Below are 19,994 nucleotides of genomic sequence, written 5' to 3'. Positions count from 1 at the left end.
CTACGAGGCTGATTTAAAACGCGTTTTACTACTTGCTAGAGTAGTAAAAACAGTATAATTATGAAATTTTATCAGTATTTTAAATATTTTAATAACCTTAGCAAACAGTGAATTATATTTTGATGAAAAGTGAATTATATTTTGTAATTTCATCTTATAACTTTTATTATCGAGTCATGAAACAATTTTTTAAATCATTGAAACAGAATTAAACTGTAAATAGTTAAATACAAAACTATTTTATAATGTATAAATGTTACTAATGTGCTGTGATTATTTTATTTTCCAGAATGAAATACTGATGCATAATACTTCAGCAAGAATTATTCAATCGAATCAAAGTTTAGTTCTGCAGAGTGTAACGCGAAACAGTGCTGGTTATTATGCTTGTGCGGCAACAAATTCAATACGAGAAACAAGAAGTGAACCTCTGCTCTTTCGGGTTAAATGTAAGTTGAAAAGTTTTTATAAATTTGAATAGCAGGTATAATACTGATATCTCTATACAAACATGTTTTTTTTTTTATCAAAAATAAAACTAAAATTTACAAAAACTAATTTTTTATATATTTTTTTTTTTAAATCGAAAAAATTATGAAAATTTATTATGGAATTAATATATGGTTAATTATGGAAATTAAAATAATTTAATTTTTTTAATAAATATTTTTTAACTGTCAACAAATATTTATTAACGTTTAATAAATCGTATTTAATAAATAATTTATTAACTGTTAATAAATATTTATTAAATCCTATGACATTAAAAAATTATTTCTTAACAGTTAATAAAACTGGTTAAATATAAACAAATCCTTCTATCAGTGTAGCAAATATAGTATCCTCTCTAAATTTTATGTATATGATACATGGTGAAATAAATTGTATAAGTCTTTTTTTATTCGGTTATTTCATGCAACGATCGACAGTGTCGTCATCAAGTCCCGATTATTAAATTATGGCGTTAAAATTTATGTAGCGAATAATATTGTTATAAGAAAAATGATTGCTATACAACATAAAACAAAAAGTTATATTTATTCGACGAATGATATATCACGACATAAAGTTTAGAACCGTTTGATTTTGTGAAAAAAATAATAAATAGATCACTTATTTGATGGTTTTGTCTAAAGATGAGTTTTAGTCTGGTGTAAAAACACGCAGAGAAGAAAAAAAATAAAAAAAGCATAAATTTAATAACCAATAAAAAAGATAAGAGAATACACACATGACTAGTTAGAAATTTTATTACACTCGCGATATATGAGAAGGATACCTGAAAAAATCGTCTATGTGAATATTTCAAAAGTACTTAAGTTCGTTCCTACATTTTTTATGTTCAATTCTTATGTTATGATGGTAGAATGTACGCTGAGAAAAGACGATCCAAGTGTATAAAAACAAATAAAATAAAAATAAAGTTACCAAGAAAATAAAGACGAAGCATGCATATTTTTATTGATATAGATACATATTTTATACCCTGACCATTTTGCATTGATCTGAGAATATATAACTTATAAATTTTGTGAGAATTTATCCGAATATGTCAATTCAATATTGTATATTCAGTACTTATGCATATATATAAAAAATCAAATTTTATGTATTTTTAAAGAATATGCTTAAAATAATTGACATGGACATTTCTACCCGAAATATTTTTAATAAATAAATCTCTTAGCAACTATTTGTCTTTTCGTCACTTTCATACACACATTGAACTGAGTAGCTTCAAAAAAATTCTCTTGCATTCTTAAATAATTTCAGTCGGTATCAAAAAAAGAAATGCTTAAAATATTTTACAAAAAGAAAAAATTTTCGGCGATAGAAAAAATTTCTACTTTTTGCAAATTTTTATTGAAGTTGTCAATTCATACTAAAAAGACTGATAATTCCGTGTTTTCACCGTGACCCTCGAAATTGCCAGGATAGCTTTAGAGATTGCCTGGATTTAATAAAACTGTCAACATATGTGTAAAACATATGTGCATCTACGTATTTATATTTTGCCCACGTATTTGTTCTAGATGTGACGTATAATTTTTAGACATTTTGACACTGTGATGTTGCTATCTGTAAATGAAACAACAGAATGTCAGTAATTATGTCAATTGGTTTTTTGACACGTCAACAATAGACAAGATCAATTTTTTTTTTTTTTTTTTTTTTTTTTTCAGACATTAAAAATGTTATTCGGGCAAACAAAAATAAAACATTGTGAGAGTTTGGGCCCTTAATATTAATATAATCGTAATTTTATAATTTTTATTTCTGAAGATTTTTTTCTCATAACTTTGAAAATGTAACTTCTTTTTGAGATTTCATAATCTCAAAAATATTTAATTCATAATTGTTTGACTGAAATAGAATCATGCAATGAAAATCTTTGTGGTATAAACAGGATCTATAAAACTAAAAATAGTCAGAATAGTTCCTTATTCACAATACTGCACATAAAATGTCAACATAAATGAAAAAATCAATGTTAAAAAATGAATCTGAAATCAAAACTTTTTTATCATTGAAAATTTAAAATTTATATATCAGGAAGTTAAAAAATAAATAAATCGTCGTAATACTAGTAACTAGAAAGGAAAATTAGTTTTCTAGGCGGATCGTTCTTTGCATAACTTGAATCCAACTGACGATCACAGTAGGTCGCACGTCTTAGTAAAAGTTCCGCCATGACAAAATGCTCAGGCGTGGTTAGAAAACTTATTACTTCAGCGATACACTTCGTTTTAAGTAAAAAGGAAAAAAAAGGAAGAATCGGATACAAAATATACGTGCATTTACTTACCGTTGAAAATAGGTTAATCAATCAGATCAAGACCTTCCGAAAATTCTATTATAGGTTGAATAAAATGCACATTAAAAGAAAAGAAAAGAAAAGGAACAAACACTAATTGATTAACACATTTTATTTTTATATCTATTGTTATCATTCTAGTCGCGCCGATTTGCAAAGAAGATCAAATAATTGTTGTTGGAGCATCACGAGGTGAATCCTTAAATATTAGTTGCAAAGTGGAAGCAGACCCTCCAGTACGCAACTTTCGATGGAAATTCAATAACAGTGGGGCAACCCTTGAAGTATCGCCGAAACAATTTACGATACCAATGCATGGCGACGCTGATGGTGTAAGCATACTAAAGTACACGCCAGTTACAGACGTCGACTATGGTACACTCTCATGTTGGGCGGATAATGAAGTCGGTACACAAGCCAGACCTTGTCTCTTCCAAATTGTGACCGCAGGTGAGTCAACTAATTAAGATTTCTTATTTACATGTAAATATCTTAACAGAAAGATCATGTTATTATGCACAAACGTGTTCTGCATGACTATACATTTTTAAATATTTATAAGATACATCTACCGTTTTATTTTGTATGCACACTCCGTTTAAATAATAAATAATACTACTAAATTTTTTATTTCATAATTTACCATTTATTTCGTCTGTGATAAATCATATTTAATATAAATTCTTAACATATAAAAAAATAGTTTACCTTGCAAGCCATACCTCAAGCTTTCTGCTAATTTCAAGCAATAAAACTACTAATTTTCAAACTACTCCATTGGTTTAACAAAATGAAACCAGTCTATCGAAAAATCAAGCGTAATTAACGATCTACGTGAGTAGATTGAAGTTTGATAAAAATTGGCAATTTTAGGTATAATTGTCACCAAAAAGTATGATAACTTCGGAAACAGAGAAAAAGCTAAAACTGACGATTCAAAGCCGTTTGATAATTTAAAAGTGGAATCGGGGTTAACATCGGCGACGCGTATAACCACTTAGAGATGTGAACGTGCCATCACTATGCGGACGTTGACAGACGAGAGCGATACAAATCAAAATAAAATGGCTCTTGGTCTCGGCATCGCGTTCATCGCCTATCCATCAATCTATTTCTTTTCCATTTTATCGCCTGCCCAAATGTGAACGTTTGTCCTGCCGAATATATCTCAAATAACTCTTTGAGAATATTAAATGATTTTTCCTCCGATTATTATACCTATACCGATATTTTATTATTTATTACCAACGTAAAAAGTCGCTCAGGATTTTACAACAGCCGTTTAAGAAACAGAAAAGAATTCACATTTATTTTTATTGTCTAAACATTATTTTTCTTCTTTTTCGACTTACTTTAGTATGATGTAATTTTTAAAAGCCTCAGCCTTTAGAAACTTTTGATTTATCATTATGTTCAAGAATTTTTTTACCCGACCTGTAGACTTAGAATTTTTTAGCAATTGTGTTATGTAATGTGAAAATGGTAACAGTAAATGATTTTACAATAAGCTGAATAAAAAAATTAACTTGAGCTCCTATCATGGAAAAACTGTTGATAAACTTTACTCCATTAACTTTTTGCTAAAAAAATTAAATCCTTATAAAGGTGATGCAAAATGGCGAAGCTATAAAAATGTCATTGACCGTACACCCATATAAGACTTTGTCAATACTTAACAAGCTTTATTAACTATTAATAAACGAACTTTTAATATTAAATGATTTAATAAATATTTATCAACAGTTAATGAGTAATTTATAAAATGCAATTTATTAAAAAATAAAATCGTTTAACAGGTCAGAAATTCTTCCGTCAGAGTATTTAGTTTACAAGGCAGTTATGAAAAAGGATCTAAGAAATACGATACAGAATCTAAACTATATAGAATGATCTCTATACAGAAATTTATATCCAACGAAATTCAACCTAAATCTTTATTTAAAAAATTAAATTCACATAAAAGATTCCTTCTCTTTTTTTTTTTTTATCAAAATCTCGTTAATGAAAATTGAAAAAGATTTTGTCTACAATATTCAACATAATTGTGATTTTGTTCAATTAACAAAAAAAAAAGAACTGAAAATTTTTTTTTGTTTAAATAACTCATTTTTCTTCTTTAGCTTTTATACAAAGTTATAAATGTATTACACAAGTATAAAATGCGTTGAACGATAAAAGGATTTAACAAAGCCCTGGGAAAATTGAATTTTCAATACAAAATTTTTATTACAGGCAAGCCATCTCCAGTACGAAATTGCACTCTAGCCAATCAAACGTATACAAGCGTTGAAGTTAAGTGCATTGCCGGATATGATGGTGGTTTGCCTCAGAGATTCGTTCTCGAGGTATACCACGGTAACATTGATTCGTTGCCAGACAGCAAACCACAATACAACGTTTCTTCAAGCGACGAGCCAATTTTTTCACTCTCCAGTCTAGATGTTCCAGTTGATGCTGGAGTACATGTTGCTGTTTATGCTGTCAATGCCAAGGGTCGCAGTCAGGCGGTTGTTCTTAGTGAAGTTACCTTCCGTGACGCTGAAAAACGTACGGGTAAGCCATATTAGTATTTTATTGAGCTCGATTATTTTTAAGAAAACAAAACCGTGTATGGAAAAATCAAGATTTAACTGGTTACAATCTTAGAAGGAACCTCGGTCCATATGTAGTGAAAATAATTTTCAGATAGTAACTACTATCATGTAGATTGTAGTGAGTGCAATCTTCGTTGAACTCAGTTCAATCCGAAATTGGACTCAGTGCTATTCGAGAGTTATTTGTTTCACACTGAGAGAAAAAATTTCTCTTGAAAAAAATAGGAATTTTTGTGACAAGAAATTAATTTGTTGAAAGTTTTCAACAATTTTATTTTTTACCTGAAGAAATCAAAATTTTTCTCATTGTAACTTTCTTCTTGAAAAAAAGTTGTTTTTCATATAACCTGCATTGAAAATGCGAGTTTCAATGCTTGTTGAGCCAACTGAAATCGAAATAAAAAAAAAAAATTTTAGATACACAGCTTGCGAATTTGTATCCAAAATGAATAAAAAAAAATCATTACGTTACTAAGTCTGAACCAACAAATTATATCCTAAAAAAGTATTAAATTAAATCCTCTCTATTCTGATGTTATAAAAAATACAATTAAATTCATTCATGACGTATGATTCATGGGTGTAATAAACTAAGTAATCGACAACGTAAACTTTTGTTGATACTTTTTCTTTCGATAATTGAATTTCAAGTTCCCAAATACATCATGTCTTTTTTTTAAATATCCTGTTTCAGTAAAACGAGCCAGTGAGAATTTTTTTTCTTTATTAGGAAAAATAAGTAAAAGGTAAACCAACTTGTGAAATGTGAACAGTAGTTTAAACTCATCTAAGTGAAATTCAGAGTGAACTTTTGACTTAGAATCATCCTTATGGTCCCACTAGATTTTTCAGTCTCCGAGGTGATCTCTTAAGTTTATATTAGATCACATGAACTTCTTTGTCTGGGCATTATGGGTTATTAAGTTTTATAAATTTTATTTTCTTAAACTTTACTTTCTTTAGTCTACTTATCTACTAAAAAGTATTTTTGTTTGCTAAATGTTCAATTTTAAATTATTCCTACTTAAGGTAACGAACGAACGCTTAATTGGAGTGATGTTATAATTAATTATACCACTTAAGTAATTATAACTATTGAAAACTTTCATATCCAATTAATTCGAAAATTAAATATATTCATTAATTTTTCATTAAAATTTTGTGATTAGTATTAGGATGGAATTTCAAAATTTTTGAATAAATTTGTTTAAAAAAAAATCGCTACCGGATGCATGAATGAAAACTTCAGTTTTGTTAAAAAATATATCCCTCAGACAAATCCCTAGATGTCTCTACTCATATCAATACGATTCAAACGATGTTTTTTAGTTCAGTCGAAATTAGGTACTTCAATCATTTATTTGGCTGATGAAAAAAAAAATTTTTTTTTTACATAAAGAAATTTCGTTTGCTTTGCTTACCGAGTGTAATGACACTGTAACTTATCAAGATTCTGCGCTTTTTTCATGCTTCAAGCGAACGAGAGGGTTGAAATCATTTTTGTTACCGCACACTTTTTTTACCCTCATCTCTACTAGCTGATAACTTCTTAGATTTTGGCTTTTCTCTTTTTATTTTTAAGAGCTGTCAGAAAATAGATTAAATATATTTTTTATACATCTTATATGTTTTGAATCTATTTTTGATATTTTAACAAAATTTTTCTCATGAGAAACGACATATTAATTGACATACATATTTCTAGAAAAAAAAATTTTAAAATAATGATAAATTAGTTTTTTATTAATTTTTTACTGACATTTTTTTAGCAGGTTTTTTCATCTCAATACTTTTGTGTTTAATCTTAAAAATTATTTTTCTATTTAAATTTCGGTGAAAATTGAATTCGATTTTCTGCTACTTTCATTAGAATTAATCAAGTTGAAAGATACTCATATGGTCATAATATTGATACAAATAATGTTGCTTGCTTACTTAAAATAAATTAGGTCATTAGATAAATTGTGTTAACCCTTAATTTATTAGCAAAGATAAAAAAAACTCTTGAAGAAAGTACTATAAAAGATAAAAATGTATAATGATATATCCACATAATCTTGGCTGTATAAACATAAGTAGACTTAGAAAGAATAGTAAGATAAGTAACGATAAGTGAAGTTAATGACAAGAAGTCAGAAAAGAAATTCACGAAGAATAATGACTCTACAAAAACAGTAAAAGTCTTGTAAAAATTACATAGACGAAAAATTGAAGCAAATAGCCGCATGCGTATAGACAGAGGGCAATTTAATGTGCGAAAAAGAAAGAGCTTGAAATCGACAGGAGGTATAAAAAGCTGCTGAGGTAAATAGAGATGAAAAAAGAACATCTAGAAGTATGGTGGGAGAGAAAATAAAAAAATAAAACAAAAACAGATAAAATAATAAAATAAAGAAAAGTATAGATAGAGGTGCTGCTTAATGACCGCGCTCCTCTAAATTCGTATCTTTTCTAGAAAGTATAGGGTATACTGTTGCCAGCTCCATTACCTGTAATTGCTTTCTTCAATTGTATTCTTTTTTAAAAATTTCTTAATGCTCAAAGGAGCGTAGAGAGAATTTTCTTGCTCTCGTACCTGGGATTTTTTTATTTATTAAAATCATTTAATCTTTTTTATTATTAATTTTTTATTGACTTTTTTATATTTATACCTACAGAAGTGAAACCAATTACTTATAGAGAACATAACTATTACAACTTGAATTGATTCGTTATTTTAACGATTCATAAAAATTATTGGCTATTGATTCTAGAGTAGAGCTATGATATACATTTATCAATATATATTTTATTCACAACTCCAATTAAGTTAACAAAAAATTTTGATAGACTGCTAATCAAAATTGAATTTAAATATCTCTATCAGTCGCATCAACTGATTTTTTGATGCATAAAATAGGTCACTGAAAGTAGTCATAATACTATGTTCCGTTATATTTTTATTTTAAAGGATTGAAAAATATCCAATAATTAAAGAGTATTGAATTTTCACTTTATTGCTGAAAATCATTACTGGAATGAATGTTAATTTGATACGTAAAAAAATATCAAACTCATAAATAGTGAAAATTATTTGTAAACAGATACCATATTTTTTTAAGCTGTTAATAATTCGCAATAATTATTTTTTCCAAAAAAAAAAAAAATTTCAGTCTTGTCATTGATTTAATCCAAAAAATTTTGTAGTAAGAAATTTTTTTAATCCACTTATTTTTAAAAGTCAATTTAATTCACACCAAACATACATAACCATAGAAAAAGTTCAAAACTACGACAATTCAATGTCACTTCATTATTCAATTCAACATTTTATCAGTTGGATGTTGAATCAATAAGATTTCGTTGAGTTTTATTCAGTTCTCTATCTTGTTGTAAAAAAAATATTTGAAAAGTCAACTGTACAAAAAATGGTAAAAAAAATTTCAATCAACAATAGTACCTTGAATTTCTAGAAAAGAAATGATGTTCTCTGATCAAATGGAACGCTACTGGTACTTGGTCAATAACCTCTCTACAACTATTATGACATTGGTTGTAAAGAAAAAAAAAAATAAATGTTCGTTGAACTCAGAAAATAGAAACAACTTTTCTATTTTATTTCAGTAGTTTACAATCGTTAAATAAATATAAACTGTATAAAGTATAACTGACTGTTCAATTTACCGTTTAATTAAAAAACAATTATTAATTTCTTCTTTTATATAATTCCTTTTTTTACTTATTCACGAATTTTTTCAATTTTCTTTTCGCTTTTATTGTTTCTCTAATTATTTGTATTTTATGAGCTTGATACAAATATCCGTAATGTCTACTTCTAGGTATTACTTAAATTTAATAAATCGATCGATAAACATTTATGAAAACAATATAAACTACAAGAAGAAATTTATGCAATTTTATCTACAATGTAATTTACCATAAAATATAAATTATATATATATCCAGCGTCGGTAATGGTTTGTATTTATTTTTTTTTAATATCTACTACAAATTCGATGTTTGTTTTACTCCGTCGAAAAAGTGGATTCATTATTGCCCACTACAAATTCTTCTGACTTAGAAAACTGTTGGGTGTTTATAATAAAATACGATACCCCTATATTATACATAAATACTTTTTTAACCTGACTTTTTACATGATGTGAATTTTTTTTCTGTCTAGTTAGTAATATAACGAACAGGTATACAAATATTGAGCCGAAACCAGCTCAGAGGTCATATCAGTTTTCAGTAGTCGACCTAAAAAGCAATGTGTGGCTACAAAATTACGTACTAAGTCGAGCTGTGGAAAGTTTTTCATTCCGTTGCATATACTATGCGAAGGGTTAATAACTTTCTTGTTCATTTTTTTTACTACTACCTACGAGCCATCACCAGAATCTGAAATGGATTATGCAGTATAGAAAAATCAAAATTTACCAAATTAACAGTTACGTTTCTTCAAAAATTAAAAAAAAATAAAATATTAATATAATGGGATTTTTGAACAAATCAACTGATTTGAACTACTCGTGAATAAAATTTTCTGATAAAGCCAATTTTCATAACTGGTTAGATACGAGTGATATGACAATATATGGCCTAATCTAGTTATAGATGGCAGTTGGAGTGTAATCTTGATACATTTTTTTTTTAGAAACATTGTTAATGTAAAAATTGATTAATTATCAAAGTTGTATTCATATTTGATACAAATAAAAAAATTACATAATTCATACACAGAAAAAAAAACGTTCTTGAATCAACTACATATTTTTGAAGAGCTCAATATTCTTGATTTAAGTAGAAAAATTCTTGATTTAAGAAAATTTTTCTTGATTTGAGAAAATTTTACTTAATTCAAGAATTTTTCATTTTGATTCAAGACAATTACCCTCTTCAAAATTATATTCTTGATTCAAGAATTTTTCTCTTGAATCAAGTTAATTTTTTTGTCTATGTACATAGTTACATTCATAGCATTTATATAACACATTAATTTCGGATTTTTGAAGTTGAAGTTTAGTACCAAAAAACAATAGATAATCAGAAAACTTTAATGAGGATAAAGAGTACAGAGTACTCCTATTATATCCCTATATTTAAAAGCAATTATAATAATAAGCATAAACGATCTAATAAAACTGATTATTGTCTAATAATAACGGACGTTTGTATTTAAATTTAACTTGAACTGTTCTGCGGCAATAATTGTTATCAACAATAATTAATAATTAGTTTATAAAAGTAGTTTAACCCAATAGTGATTTCTAAGTTAATTTTATACCTTTACAGTTATTCAAACTATACCTAAAAACAGGTGATAGTAGGAAGTAGATGATAAGAGGTTAAAGATAATACCGTCACATGCATAAATAGTATCGACAGAGAAGCGTTTGCGCAGATGAAGGCTGAACAATTGAGGTCTCTGCACTGTACTGTCGTCTTCTCGTGAGTTGACTACGCAAATACAGTATAAACGAGCATGAGAGCAAGGATAGCTCGTTAGTGCCAAGTACAATAATTGAGATAAGGACCTCCTTTATAAAGCTTCCACAATTTCGTATATATTGCTAGCTAGCAAACTTGTGATAAGCTTGTATTATTGTACAGGCAATATTTACTTACTTTAACAATCTTGTCAATCTATGATCTACATAACACGTGTGCTATTGTCAATTACACTTACCTGCTTGACTAAACTCACTGTTGACGTGCTCTTATTTTTATTGCACAGAAAAGATTCTATCAATTACAATGCCCATGCAATTAACAAGATTGTTTATCTAAATTACCCGTGAAAAAATTTCTGACATGGTCAGTTTCTATATCCGGTTATATATGAGCTTATCCGACTATATATGAGAGTAAAAAAATATATTATTATAATTTTTTAATTTTTTATTTTTTTAAAAAATTTTTACAGTAAGTAATAATATTTCAAGTTAAAAAAGTATTCAAATAAGTTATACTTTAAATACACAATAAAAAAAAACTATTTTTTATGAAAAATTGTTTACTACACAGAATTCGCTTGTATTAAAAATTCCCCACATTCCAAATGACCCATGTAGTAAATAATTTACGATTATACTCTTTATCTACTCTGAATCTATAAATCATACGACCGAATATTCTATACATAATTTTTTTTTATCCAAGTTTAAAAATAATCTGAATAAATTGAAACCAATTATATTATGGAAATAGTGGGTCTCCCGAATGATAAAAAAATATATAAGATTGAATAAATAATGGATTTTATTAAGTGTTTCATGAATGCTTTTATTGGTACTCGGACGTCTATCTTCTAGACCTCTAAGCTCTTGCACCAACAGTGCCGAGAAAACGAGTAGGATAAGCGGAAAAGTACAGAACAGCTAGGGTGAGAACAGAAACACGGTATTGACATTGACTTTAATTCGCTTACCTAACCGGAACGTCACGAAGCTCAGCTTCATACCGGCATTGATCCAGGTGTGTCGCAGTTTGACTCCAACTCCTACTAAGCCCGGCTTGGGCTGACTTGAGACCTGGATCCTGCCGATATACATGCTTCACTGTTCACTGTTCGCTGAATATATCTTCTGCTATGGATTTAATACCATGGATTTCGGTTCATGTTTACTCAACTTTCATTATTTAATGAATTTTTTTCAAAATTTAGTCTTTCTACGAAAATCTTTTGGATATATACTATTAACAATTACAATAGCAACAAATAAAATTGTTTCACCAATACTTTTGACAATTACTCACAGTAAAAAAAAAATTATTTTCTTTACGATGATTCTGAAAATTTCTTTTAAAATTTAATATAAAATTTTTTATATTAAAAATATTATGAATTAATTTTATTTAATTATTTATCCAGAAGAGCAATGTTTTCGTTTCAAATTTTGGTGCGACTTAATTGTGTTTGTGTGTACTGCATAGTAATCTATCCACTAAATTTAATATTAATTTATTCAACGTGACACATTATTACTAACTATAATAGAGTAATCAATTTGTATGCTAAGCGTCAATCCTTACTAGATATACAAACCACTGGTGTGATGCGACTCGGTGGTTAACACGTTAATATCTCTCAAATGATCTACAGTGATAAATTTACTCCAATATTGATAATTAATTTACATTCACACTCAAGATCAAATGTTAGCTAGAAAAAATCATGAAATATAATCTCATAACTAGAAAAAAGATATTTTATTTTTGTCAAAGCTATTATTATATGAAATTACCAAAATAAAATTAGCAGACATCTGACAATTGAAAAAATTTTTTGCCTTTAACATTAAGTTTTATGACAAATCACTGTTTTTATATTATTTATAAAAAAAAAATACTGTTAATATTTTAGTAAGAATTAAGACAATCAGAAGAAATAAGATATTAAATATTTATCATATTTAAAAGTACGAATTCAGAAAAGTGACATAGCAATAATTATTAAAAAATTATCTCTGTCTCTCAATCTCCAATGCGACGTTTCATAAATAAATCTCAAAATGTAAATCATACGAAACTTTTATATCTCTTAGTTCAACTATTTTGCATGAAATTGAATAGTATATACTGAAGGTATAAAAAAGAATTAAAATATCGAGTTTCAGTTATTATTCTCCATTAATAAATGCATCTCCGTTCTTCGCTGCTTGTATTATTACGATTGATATTTTTCAACCATATTAAAAATTCAAAATTTAAATATAGTTACATCATTTTTACAGTGAATTAATAAAATATAGATAAAAACATGTTCTGATATATCCATTTTCTCCTTATTATTTTTTTAATAAATTTTACTGGTAAAGATTGAACATGAAAATTTGAAGGTACAAAAATGAAAAAAACATGTACATGATATTGATGTATTAATGGTAGAAACTATAAATATCACCATAAAATGACCATAAACGTGAATCCAAAAATAGATAATGCCCTACTAATTAATAATTAGTATTAATGAAATGTCGTAATTAGTGGTATTTATATCATATGCACGTTTATTACGATAAGCCTTTATTAGACAGAAGACTATTATTTTATAAGTGGTTCATTAAATTGCATACGTAATTTTATTCCATTGTGAGTTTAATTATTTCATTACGATTCAAAGCATTAAAACATTAACTAATAATAAAATTATTTATTGAGAATATCTAAATCAATCACTGTTAATAAATACTATTAAACAAACCAATGAATTCTAATAAATTTTTGAGAGTATATGTTTCTAGTGGAAAATATTGAATGTACTTTATTCTCTCTGAAAAACTTTTTAACGATATACTCATGTTAAATCGTTTATACGGCAAATACAGCGCACTGCATTGGTTTAAAAATCAGGTTATTTGAAGAGGAGCTTGAAACTTTCGATTATTATACTGAACTAACACTTCAGAATACAGAATATTTTATTTTTTTTATAACAAATCATTTTCAGGAGCTTGGTCTTAATTTAAATAGAAAAATTCTTAAATCGAAAAATTTTTTTTGATTCAAAACAATGAAACTTATCAAAATGATATTCTTTTATCAAGAATAATTTTTCTTTTTCTATATACAACTAAGGAAACAAGTTTTATGCAACCTAAGTTTTTATGACCTTACATGCTTGGATCAGTGAAAGGACTCTCCGTTCGATGAGACACGAATTTCTATATCATAAAGCTTATTATTTGTTTTCGATGATAGATAAGCGTTTTTCTTAAAAAAATAGAGAGAAATAATTAAACTATATTGTAAAATATTTTTTAAAGGAAAAGTTAATCAGCAATAAATTTTTTAAGCAAATGAGATTTTAAAACAAGCAATAGTATAAAATTGGTGGCGAAAGTGAAGTAAGTAATGCTAGATTACTCAAAAAATAATTAACAAATCAACTTTTTGGCCTAAAAACCTTGTAGGTAATGCTAAAATAATCAAATCGGTTTATATTAATCATCAGAAATTAATTTATCGAAATTTAAAGCCTATTATTCCTTACAATACATGTTTTCAAGATTCTACTATCTCAAATGATAATTAAATTTATAAAAGTCAAGATTATCCTACTCCAATAAATCGACACCAATTGTTGTTCGTTGGACGACAACTTTTGCCCTCCAACTTTAGTTATTGGAGGATAATGTAAAATTAATGACTAAAGTGAAGTTAGTTTAATATCGTAATTCGTGATATTAATCGAAAAAAAGGATCCTGATTCCTTCTTCATTTGGAATTAGAGCGCGCGCGTGAAGCGCGCAACTTAAATTTCTTGTATTTACTTAAAACAAAATTAAACATACTCTATGCAGTAAAATATATTTTTTTTTTCACTTAGAAAATCCAATATGAAATTAATTTTATTTAGTAGTAATATTTTAAATTCAAGTTATTTCTAGGTTGTGATGTTATTTGGTGGAGTTATTACTTGGTATACTATATAATTACGGTAGAGTTGTAATTGGGTAGAGGTATTTATTGGTGGAAATGTGATAGTAGAGCTGACTCGGGTATTGTAATTTGGGTACAGTTGTTTACAGTAGAAATGTTAATGCTTCAAGTAATGAGAAACATTATTTTATTTATTTCTAACAATGAAATTACAATTGATTTTATCATTATAATAACAAGCTTTTAAAAAAAAAATTTCATGTAATTTCTGGAGGAAATAATTAGAAATAATTTTTAAGTAAAAAATTAAACTTACATTAAAAATTTTTTATTTAATTTTGTGATGAATAATTGAAAAATGATGAGCAATTAGTTTTTCTCTGTAAAAGTAAAATACAAAATTTAATAAAACCCAAATTAATAATTGATCATTCAAATTTTAATTATCCAATATCTACCCGCAATAATTAAAATTTGTTTTTTATTTTTACTGTCAATCACATTTTGCTCGATTTTACTTAAATTTATTTTACTAAAAAATCGAACGCGCTTTGCGCGCTTTTATCAAAATTTTGCTATCAGTAACAGCTGAAAATTATCAAAGATTTACAAGGCAGATTATAAAAACTTATAATGCGTGCAGTTATAAAGAATGCAATAATTTTTACCAGTTAAATCAAAGTAGCAGACAGATAAATAGTATGATTACTTCGCACAATAAAAATGTTGTAATTCAAACTATAAACTAACCATGATATCGTTCGATAACATTGTTTGACGTCTGTTTTCATGAAAGCTAACAATACCTGGAATTGTATAGTGACCCGAGAATATTTAGTGAATAACGAGGAAAGAGAAATGTTGAGATGGAATTAAAATGGTGCCTTTATCTTTACTACTCCGGTTGCAGAAAGAATTTATTCTCGTATGAAACTCGATTAAAGTTCTATTTCAAGTTTTACGAGCAAGTGCATTTTCAATGCCCGTATGATACCTTCACGAGGTATGACGATAAAACAGATGCTAGGGTGAGATCGTCGACCCCTATTGATTACCGACAACCCGGTAACTCCTTCTTTATAATATTGTCAATACATATATTATATTTATTGCTTACATGTATATTTTATACAATATACAAAAATAAATCTATCCAACTGAACATTGATTCCGTGACATAATGACAATAACTGTAAGTTATACCTTCGATGTCGACCAAAAATTGTTAAATTTGATTTATCTCAAATCCATACATTAAATTTACTAGCTATAGAGGATCACTTTTATTTGTTAATTTTTATCAGTAGTAACTTGATAATTTTTTCATTTAAATAATAAGATTTCATTACATAATTTTACAAATCAGTTATTTTTAATTTGAAGTCAAACAGAGATAAGTTTCCTTAAATATTTTCTTTCATTAAATATAATTTAAAAATATACTCACAACTACTTGAAATACTTACACTATAAATTGCTATTTACATTAGCTGTTCATCGAAAATGTTAGACACTAGCGTGAGAGACTAGCGGAAAAGAGAAATATTTTAAATTTTGAAATGCCAAATTTTTCGACTAATTAATTACTTAATAGATTCCTCTTTCACTATAACAGCCATTCATCTCTGGAAAGAACTCCTAGCAGATATTATAAATGCATCTAGTATTGAAGTCTTCAAAAACAAAATCTACGGATTATGTCATCGTATCCTGCAGCCATTATTATTATTATTACGCTTCCCAATGTTATAAGATTATTTATAATCTACTTTGAAATATAAAGTTTTTAAAAAATTGCCATTTAGCCACTTGGCCTGGGCATAGAAATAAAATATCTGTCTATCTAAAAAAAATAAATCCAATGTAAATTTAGCCGAACGGTGCTGAAATGAGTATCTTTAATACAGTTTTTTTCACCTCAATATATTGAAAAATTTCGTAATAAAATAATATTATTGGAAGAATAGAACAACTAATGAAACTTGATATAATAATTTGTATAACATTATAACAACAAATATGTTTGAATAAAAACAAAGTTTGCATAAAAGTTATAAACATCAGTTCATTATTTCTCTTGTAGTTAAAGTAAAACTTTATACAACAACTCTACCTTACTCAAATATACATCGTGATTGGAGTATTCATGACAACAACATACACAGAGTGTTTTTATGTCTCGTCAGAAATTTTATTTGTTAATCCTATAGAAACAGAAGGTTGAATCTCACGGTCTCATTTTTGATATACAATAACTACTTGTATTCACATGCATACACGTACGCTTATGAAAGACGAAAAATTGAATTTAAAAAAAAAAAAAAATATATATATATATATATATATATATATATATATATATATATATATATATATATATAATATACTTTCATATAATTATTTATAATTCAACATTACCTCTTATTATTTGAAATGATACATTTTGGTATAAAATATGAATTAAAAAAAAAATACCATGAATTTTGATATTGTTCGAAAATAATATCTTTTAAAATATGTGAAGCACTTTTACCGACTTATACATCCTATAGAGTTTCATATCAACTTTCAATAGATAGACTCGCTCGAATCTTGAAAGTATTAAAATCTTTTGACTAGTTATCGCAGTTCATATCACCGAAACTATTTCTCATCCGAGGCTGAAAAATTTTCAATAATATAATAAAGAGATCAAAATAAAAAGTACGAAAAGATGGAAATAACTTTTATATTAAAATTTATATTTTTTTTTAATTTATAATCCTATAAAAGCAGTCTGTGATAATAATAAAGTAACTTTTAATATTATTAACAGCCGCTCTAAATTCAAATAATTTTTACAGTTTGATAAAATAAACAATTCAAATTTAATTGTATTACTAACGAATGAGTAATATTAGTTATTGCTAGACCAGTGGATTTATTTTACAAAATACAAAATAATACTGCAGCAATGATATATTTTTACTATTAACTTATAATTGTTTATTTATATGACCATTGTTTCTGGAAATATTATATAGGAGCTTGAAATTTAAAACAAACTATTTTCAGAAGTTTGGAAATTAATTTATTAACATATTTACTAAATATTGATAACGGTTGAAAAACTCACTGTTTATTTTAAAAAATAAAAATTTTATTGAATTTTCAGAAATAAAATGTGATGATAATAATAATAAAAATAATAATAATTATATTATTTTAAAGTTAGATAATTAGTGATTAACTTTGATTATTCTTTTGTAACCAGGTCAGGATGCAGGAATCGTATTATCTCCTCTAATTGGTATAGTAATCGGTGCTCTTCTTACCCTCGTGTCTGTTGTCCTCGCAATCGTAATAAAAGCACGACGAGAACGAATGTCAAAACCACGCCATGAAAAGCCTGGCGAACTGAGAGAATTACCACAACAGCAATATTCAAATCCAAGTCCGCAACAAACAGTGGAAACTGATCCAGATGTTATCCCAAATAAATTTGGTAAATATTTAATTTATTATTTTAGAATTATTTACAAATTATTCAAACTGTGTTCTAACTTTTCTACATAGAAATTTTCTACATAGAAATTTACATGACGTTTTTATTTGTCAAGCACTAGAAGATTCAAATAAATTATTTCCGTTGACGTATATAAGTATAAATAGCGTATCAATGATGAATCTGCAAGTTAATAAAAGCTCAATACAAAGACATACTCGTCCATATTTTCTTGTAAAGCGATATATTAAATTGAGAAAATGAATAAATATATTTTTTGTAACGTAGCTTTTCAATATCTTTAATAATAAAAATCACCAGTGATTTTATCACGTTTCTAAACTCATGATACGCGAGGATATGAAATACATGCACGAAAAGATTTAATTGAATTCCAGCAAAAAGTAGCATACAGCCAAAATTATGAAATTGAACAAACGCACGTATGAAGCAAAAAGCCAACGCGCAGGTTCATTCGATCTAACCATGCGCATAATCGATTAAATAACACGTATGTGCAATTTAGAAACTTTAATCACGTTAATAATTTTCCTTTATAGATTATAGAAACTAGAGACGTCTTTATTGTTCATACGTTTCTATCCTACGGCAATGCATGGCGTAGCTCTTTTTCGAAATAACGTCAATTAACAGCATCGACAGTCTTGAACTTAGTAGCTGTTCTAAATCATTGAATATAGGGATGTACTACATTGAATTTTTTTGGAATGATCTTCGGTACTTATAAACTTAAAGGAAATATTAAAAAACCTAAAAGAAAATTTTTTTGTTTCTGAAAATAAATAAAATTTAACTTAATCCTTCAGTGCCCACGTTATTCGGCTCACCTTTTTTACTATCGCCATGAGAAAAAATCTCACATTCAAATAACATACGATCTAAACAAATATGTCAGCGGAGTGCTTACCGAAAAGCGCCAATGTACGCCGTAGGGAGCCGAACAGCTTGATTTTTATCAAGCTTAACAACCTTTGATACTCTCGCCATGAGAAAATATCTTATAGTCTTTGAAAAAAAATTTTTTTTTCATTTATAATGAAAATAAGCAATTTTTCAATAAATTGTTAAAAAGAATATAAAATTTTCGGAAGGTAAAAAACTTTTCAAGTGGTCTTTCCATTTGAATTAAAAAAAAATTAATTAAGATTGAAACCGAGCGTGAGTAAAATTCTCATAACGTGGGTACTGAAGGGTTAACTATTTTTATTAAAATCTAAAAAATCATCATTTTTATGAGTAGTGTAAATTATAAATTAATAAAATAAAAATTTTACAGAGGAAAATTTAATGGAAGTTAGTCCGCCAAGTTATCCAGGTAGTTATTCATCAACACATTGGGTAACACCTGGTCCAACACCAAGTATTGATGAACTATGTCATAAATTCACCGGAAGACCAACTGAACTGAGATTACCATCAAGAAGTACAATTCCAATACTTCCAAACTCAGCAATTACGGGAGTGGTGGTTGGCGCTGGTCAGGGTGTTTTTGTTGCTGGCGAATGCCTTGACGGTGAAGCGATCAAGCGACGTCTCATGGCCAACAGACTTCCCGAAAGTTGTGTTTAAATTAATATTTTCAACACCGCACTGTCATTATTTATTTATCTAGATTGATCATAAAAAAATAATAATAAAAACAAATTAAGAAAGTCTTTCTGGTATATTAAACAGGTAAAAAAAAATAATAAAATAACTAATGATAAAGTTTCGCGTG

At 27.2% G+C, this 19,994-nt stretch overlaps 1 protein-coding gene across 1 annotated transcript in view; it reads left to right on the top strand.

The window, feature by feature from the left end:
* LOC141531026 (cell adhesion molecule CEACAM5) overlaps positions 1-19,855 on the top strand; it is a 252,517-nt gene extending 232,662 nt beyond the window's left edge. Inside the window, exons 10-14 of the mRNA XM_074248495.1 lie at positions 290-449; positions 2,957-3,265; positions 5,048-5,368; positions 18,026-18,256; positions 19,554-19,855. Of these exons, the coding sequence (XP_074104596.1) occupies positions 290-449; positions 2,957-3,265; positions 5,048-5,368; positions 18,026-18,256; positions 19,554-19,846 (1,314 nt within the window). The 3' untranslated portion in view covers positions 19,847-19,855. The remainder of the gene's footprint in view (positions 1-289; positions 450-2,956; positions 3,266-5,047; positions 5,369-18,025; positions 18,257-19,553) is intronic.
* Positions 19,856-19,994: the final 139 nt, after the last annotated feature.

The sequence above is a fragment of the Cotesia typhae genome, unplaced genomic scaffold (assembly GCF_013202065.1).
Source record: "Cotesia typhae breed Kobodo isofemale line unplaced genomic scaffold, CoteBio_Ctyphae contig_5, whole genome shotgun sequence".
NCBI lineage: Eukaryota > Metazoa > Arthropoda > Insecta > Hymenoptera > Braconidae > Cotesia > Cotesia typhae.
This window is presented reverse-complemented; position numbering and strand designations above follow the sequence as displayed.